Source organism: Rhincodon typus, chromosome 39, assembly GCF_021869965.1.
Source record: "Rhincodon typus isolate 14 chromosome 39, sRhiTyp1.1, whole genome shotgun sequence".
NCBI lineage: Eukaryota > Metazoa > Chordata > Chondrichthyes > Orectolobiformes > Rhincodontidae > Rhincodon > Rhincodon typus.
In genome coordinates this window covers 6,521,664-6,528,621 of record NC_063370.1, presented here as the reverse complement: position 1 = coordinate 6,528,621, position 6,958 = coordinate 6,521,664, and the positions used below count along the sequence as shown (strand labels likewise).

General features: G+C 49.3%; 1 protein-coding gene across 1 annotated transcript in view; it reads right to left on the bottom strand.

Annotated features, from left to right (window-relative positions):
- Positions 1 to 3,130: 3,130 nt before the first annotated feature.
- Positions 3,131 to 6,958, bottom strand: part of LOC109925778 (myotonin-protein kinase) — a 45,715-nt gene continuing 41,887 nt past the window's right edge. Inside the window, exons 14-15 of the mRNA XM_048618392.1 lie at positions 6,485 to 6,565; positions 3,131 to 3,270 (exon numbers count right to left, since the gene is read on the bottom strand). Of these exons, the coding sequence (XP_048474349.1) occupies positions 3,172 to 3,270; positions 6,485 to 6,565 (180 nt within the window). The 3' untranslated portion in view covers positions 3,131 to 3,171. The remainder of the gene's footprint in view (positions 3,271 to 6,484; positions 6,566 to 6,958) is intronic.

Genomic DNA, 6,958 nt, shown 5'->3' with positions numbered 1-6,958 from the left:
GTGTGAGTTTGTGCGTGTGTGTGTGTGCACGCGCGCGTGTGTGTGTGAGAGTTTGTGCGTGTGTGTGTGTGTATGAGTGTGTGTGTGTGCGTGTGTGTGTGTGTGTGTGCGTGTGTGTGTGTGTGCGCATGTGTGTGTGTGCGCGTGTGTCTGTGCGTGTGCGTGTGCGTGTGTGCGTGTGTGTGTGAGTTTGTGTGTGTGCGTGTGTGTGTGCGTGTGTGTGTGTGCGTGTGTGTGTGTGTGCGTGTGTGTGTGCGTGTATGTGTGTGTGTGTGCGTGTGTGTTTGTGTGCGTATGTGTGTGTATCTGTAATATCATTCACTCTCACAACTCCACATCCCTCCTTGCTCAACTTCCTTTTTGGCTTTAACAGAGAACATTGAGAGCACTCAGGTATGTAAATAAAACCTCTGGTCAGCTCCTTTCATGCTTTTAGTTCCAACTTGAGTCAGGAGGGTTTTGAGATGAGAAACCACTTGCAAATAAAGCCACATGAGGCCGAGAGACTGACTCCGTGGTTGGGTGGGGTGGTGGGGAGCGGCGAATGGAGAAGTCGAAAGATATTGTCATTTCCTCTCCACTGACTGGCAAAGTTAGTAACCACATGTTACCCGATCTAATAACGGCAATTTCCCAGAGCTCAACTGACACCCAGGAATTGTTGGGAATTGCAGAAGAGGAGGGAGCCGGGGAGGGACGGGTTTATGAGACAGAATTTGGATCGGGGTTGGGTGAGGAACCAACCCAATGTCCCTTGCTAGCATTTCAGGCTCAGACACTGTCTCCCTCCCCCCGACCCCAACTAGCATCGAAGCCAGAGTTCAACAGCAACAACAACCTGCATTTCTATCGCTACTCCAGCACGGCGCAAAGTCTCAGAACGCTTCGTGGCAGGGTTACCAGATGAAACCGAGCCACCATAACAGAGAGATTGGCACAACTGCTTGGAGTCTTAAAGGAGGGGAGAGGGCAGGGTTTTAGGGCAGGAATCTCAGAGCTGAGGGCTCAGGCAGAGGAAGGCAGGGTCACTAATGAGAGAGGGATGAGAAGAGGACAGGATGGGAGGAAGGTTGGAGCTCTGAGGGTTGTAGGAGCTGGAGGAGAATGGAGATGGAGTCCACAAAGACGACTCACTTTCTGCTTGGGCACAGAATTTGATCCATTCTTCAGAAAAACCCGACACAAAGCCATCGACCATTCCACTGCGAGTTGGTGGGGACGATCGGTTCGATATTGTCTGTCACTCAGATCAATCAACCTCAAGTATATCACAGGCCTAGCCCCAGCGCTGCTGGTGGGTTATCACCCATGCCTTCATTTACATTTCTCTAAAGAGTACAGCTATCATACTGGGAGTTCTTGCTCTTTTGTAATGTTTTCGATGGCTCAGTTCCTGAAAGATTCTTCTTCTGAATCTTTAATGGTTGTGGGTGTTACTGTCAAGGCCCATGTCTACTATCCATCCCTAATTGGTGGGGGTGAGCTGCCTTCTTGAACCGCTGCAGTCCATGGGCTGTGGGTTGACCCACAATGCCCTTAGGGAGAGAATTCCCAGGATTTTGACCCAGTGATGCCAAAGGAACGGCGATATATTTCCAAGTCAGGTTGGCAAGTGGCTCGGAGGGGAACTTGCAAGGGATGGTGTATCTGCTGCCCTTGTCCTTCTCGGTGGAAGTGGTCGTGGGTTTGGAAGGTGCTGCCTGAGGATCTTTGGTGAATCGCTGCAGGGCATCTTGTAGATGGTACACGCTGCTGCAACTGTGCGTCACTGGTGAAGGGAGTTGAGGTTCAATCTGCATAACATCCCTCAAGACACTGACACTCAACTCCACCCCTGGTTGAACATCCATCTAACACTCCTGCTGTCCCTGCCTCACATCAGAGATCAGAGCTCAGTAAGGGGCTCTTGACCCACTATTTTCTGTAAATAATAATCATTCCTCGGATGTGCCCACCATTGGCAATGATGAAAATGCATTGCCCATCAGTGACCGCCTTTGTAACTGAGGGCAGTTAACAATCAACCACATCCCTGTGGGTATCTATAGACACGTGTGTGAGGATGGCAGAGCCCCGCTCTGAAGGTCAGTAGTTATCCAATTACATTTTTTTAATCCCAATCCTGCTAACCAGTGGTCACCATTTGACTAGTTTTATGGAACTATATTTTTCTCAGGGTGGGACTCGAGCTCATAGCAGTGCAGGCCTCTCGATGCAGATCCAGTATGTAACCACTCTGCCATCATACTCTACGATGCACAAGTGTGTGTGTGAGAGTGTGTGTGTGTGTGTGTGTGAGTTTGTGTGTGTGTGTGTGTGAGTGTGTGTGTGTGCGTGTGTGTGTGTGTGAGTTTGTGCGTGTGTGTGCGCACGCGCGCGTGTGTGCGTGTGAGTTTGTGCGTTTGTGTGTGTGTGTGAGTTTGTGCGTGTGTGCGTGTGTGTGTGTCTGTATGTGTGTGTGTGCGCACGTGTGTGTGTGTGTGCGTGTGTGTGTGAGTTTGTATGAGTGTGTGTGTATTGGAGGCGCTGAGGTACACATGGTTTTTTTCCCGTTTCTTCGTCGTGAAAGACAGAGCTTCTATCGTCTCCAGGATCCCCCTGCGGATGTTGACGTGCGGTTGGGGAAGGAGGAGGGGGTTGGTCATGTTGTACCTTCCAGAAAGGTATCAGAGGATGGTAGTTGTCCCACCACCATCATGCCACGTTCCTATTTCTGGGGAACTGGCAGGAAAGTGGGTTGGAGGCCGAGATGAGATCAGTCATGGTCAGCGTCAAATGGCGTTGGGAGCAGGGTCGAGGGGCCGAAAGCCTACTCCTGCTCCCAGTTCTTATGTCCATTTCTCACCCTCTGATGTTGTCACCACACGACTGCCCAGGCCTCTGGTGCGGGTGACGGTCATGTTGCACACCTCAGTCGACTCAAATGAAATCCCATTGGCTTTCGTCTTCAGGAAGTGCAGCCATGGAGATGGGGTTGTCAATGACTCTTTTCTTCAGATCCAAAAGGCCTCAGTTTGGGCTCTCGGTTGGCTGTCTCAGGAACATGCTCTGCGTTTCTTACCTTCCCCCAACCCCTTCCACAGACAATGCTCTCCCCCACCCCCCCACCCCCGCTGATGCAGTGGTGCCTTCTGTTTCCGAGTGGGTCAATGACAGAGGCACGATGGGATCTCAGGGAGGTACCACTGGGCAGCACGGAGGTGCCGTGAGTCTGCATCCCACCATCCACAGGAGGAAGAGTCCTTTCATCACTCCCATTGACCTAGGGGCCTGAAAGAAAACATTGAGATTTGGACAAGGTTAACGCCATTTTGGAAAAACACCAATGAGTTAAATTAGATACTCAACACTAAACAGTCTTACTTCTTTCAGAAATACAGGATGTTCCAAAGCCTTTCACAGTCAATGACATACAATTTGAAGAGTAGTTGTAATGTAGCAGCTACATTTGTGCACAGGAAGCTGCCACAAACAGTAATGTGATGACGACCCCAGATCATCTGTTTTTTCAGTGATGCTGGCTGAGGAATAAATATTGGCTAGGCCGCCAAGGATAAATTCCTGGCTGTTCTTGTAAAACAAACCTTCTATGTTTAACTAAGAGGGCAGAGACAGCCCTACTTTAAGGTCTCATCTGAATGATTCCACCTTTGACAGTGCAGCACCTCCCTCAGTACTGCAGCACGAGACGTGGGATTGAGAAAGTGTCCAAGACTCTGTGGTGGGTCTTGAACTCACAATGTTTCGATTCTGCCAGTTCCAGGATTTTGACCTGGCAGTTCTAAAGGAACAGCAATATCAAGTCAGGATGGTGAGGGGCTCAGAGGGGAACTTACAGGGGGTGGTGTTCCCTTGTATCTGCTGTCCCTTGTCCTTCTAGATGGAAGTGGCAGTGGGTTTGGAAGGTGTTGTCTGAGGATCTCTGGTGAATCTCTGCAGTGGATCTTGTAGATGGTACACACTGCTGCTACTGAGTGTCGGTGGTGGAGGGAGTGGGATGTTTGTGAATGTGGTGCCAATCAAGCGGGGACTGCTTTGTCCTGGATGGTGTCGAGCTTCTTGAGTGTTGTTGGGGCTGCCCTCATCCAGGGCAAGTGGGGAGTATTCCCTCACACTCCTGACTTGTGCCTTGTCGATGGTGGACAGGCTTTGGGGAGTCAGGAGGTGAGTTACTTGCCACAGGATTCCCAGCCTCTGACCTGCTCTTATAGCCACTGTGTTTATGAGTTGAGTCCAGTTGAGTTTCTGGTCTATGGTACCTTTCAGGATGTTGATAGTGGGTGCTTCAGTGATGGTAACCCCCTTGAATGTCAAGGAGTGGGGGTTAGATTCTCTCTTGTTGGTGATGGTCGTAGCCTGGCGTTTGTGTGACGCAAATGTTACTTGCCACTTGTTAGCCCAAGCCTGGATATTGTCCAGATCTTGTTGCATTTGATAATATTACTTCAGTATCTGAGGAGTTGCCTCTCTTTATTTCCGGAGTTTGGATGGTGATGCCAAGGTAGAAGAGATCGCCTGGTCTGAGCTTCCCTAGGCCAGGCCTTAGCAATCTTCTTTTGAGAGCTGCCCAAGCCAAGGGTTGGTCCCCAACCGGTCAGTGTGATACATGCTCTGTTAATGGAACCAACCCACCTGCAACGTCGCAGAAGGTGGCAGGGAGATTAACTGGACCAAGGATCACATGAGCACATGCCAACGATCAAGGTCAAAGTTCATTCAGAAACTTGGCTTCCTTTATATTTTGACTATTATGTTAAGCACGGTTAGATCCAACATGGAACGCATTGGATGCAGATATGCAAGTGATGGAGGAGAGAATCTCATCAAAAACTGGGTCAGATGGACAACAAGGAGATTGCTTGTGTCTTGTGATGCTTGTAGCTACCTACAAATATGTGGAAAGAGGCCATTCAGCCCTTTTCTAAGCCTGTTCTCCCATTACACCATAGCTGATCTGTGACTTAACTCTATTGAGCTTGAGTTTGACAAGGCTCCATTCTTATGACAAAATCCAATCTCAATTTTTAAACTCCAACAAAGCCCAGCAATTGTCCTAGTGTCTGGGGGGGATGTGGGAAATTGCCAATTCCCTTCAGGTGTGGACCAGCATCTGGCAACACCCCTGAAAGGTCTGGCACTCAATTCCATGTTTGTAACCCCCACCCCCATGTTCCAGACTACCCCCAACACCTCACACCCATCCCCATCCCAACTTAAAATAACTTTACCCCTGCACTGCCATGATTAGTCAGCACAGACTTCTGTTTATATAGCACCTATATCATCAGCAGGATCTACAAATCTTTTACAGTCAACGAAACGCTTTGGAAGTCCAGACACGCTTGTATTTGTGGGCAAAATGGCAACAATATGCATGCACAGTGAGATCCCACAAAGACTTTGTGATTTTGATTGAGGCATAAACATTTGGCTAAGGCACTGTGAAGAGCTCTCTTATTCTCTGTCCAATATTTGTGGGATCTTTTACCTTCTACACCACTGTTTTAAATTTTTAAGTAAATCTCCCTCTACCCTTTTAAACTGAAACTAAAGTTCTCCCTACTCTGTCCCCAATAAAATACTCTCAGGACGGGGATAGCATGGGGTTAGATGCAGAGTAAAGCTCTCTCTACGCGGTCCCTTATCAAACACTCCCAGGACAGGGTCAGCATGCGGTTAGATACAGAGTAAAGCTCTCTCTACACTGTCCCCATCAAACACTCCTAGGGCAGGGCCAGAGAACAGGTTAGATACAGAGTAAAGCTCTCTCTACACTGTCCCCATGAAACGCTCCCAGGACAGGGACAGCACGGGGTTAGATACAGAGTAAAGCTCTCTCTACACTGTCCCCATGAAACGCTCCCAGGACAGGGACATAACGGGGTTAGATACAGAGTAAAGCTCTCTCTACACTGTCCCCATCAAACACTCCCAGTACGGGGACAGCACAGGGTTAGATACAGAGTAAAGCTCCCTCTACACTGTCCCCCATCAAACACTCCCAGGACAGGAACAATTCTGGGTTAGATACAGCGTAAAGCTCCCTCTACACTGTCCCTCATCAAACGCTCCCAGGACAGGGACAGCACGGGGTTATATACAGAGTAAAGCTTTCTTAACACTGTCCCCATCAAACACTCCCAGGACAGGGACAGCATGGGGTTAGATACAGAGTAAAGCTCCCTCTACACTGTCCCCATCAAACACTCCCAGGACAGGGACAGCACGGGGTTATATACAGAGTAAAGCTTTCTTTACACTGTCCCCCATCAAACACTCCCAGGACAGGGACAGCACGGGGTTATATACAGAGTAAAGCTCTCTCTACACTGTCCCCATCAAACACTCCCAGGAGAGGGACAGCACGGGGTTAGATACAGAGTAAAGCTCCTTTGTGACACATGTTGCACACATGACCATGTGATTGGACGCTTCAGGCCTGTCTGGGCTTTGTGAGGGAGCAGCCAATCGTTGAGGACCTTACCCCGGTGAACAAGACAAGGTACCGAAGAACAGGAACCACAAGCGGTGAGTCTGAGACTGAGGCAGCCGTCACATGGACCCTCTGTAAAGGAGGACACAACAAAATAGCTACGTTACCACATCGTCTCAAACTGAACAAGCAACAGGCGATAGCCCAACAGGTGTCCCCAACAAAGGAGCAGCGCTCCGAAAGCTTGTGTTTTTAAATAAACCTGTTGGAGTATAACCTGGTGTCGTGTGATTTCTGACTTTATGTACCCCAGTCCAACACCGGCACCTCCACATCATGATCAATCAACGGCTGTAGAAATGGGGGATAGTCCATTGTATCTAACCCTGTGCTGTCCCTCTCCTGTGAGTGTTTGATGGGGGGACAGTGTAGAGGGAGCTTTACTCTGTATCTAACCCTGTGCTGTCCCTGTACTGGCAGTGTTTGATGGGGACAGTGTAGAGGGAGCTTTACTCTGTATCTAAC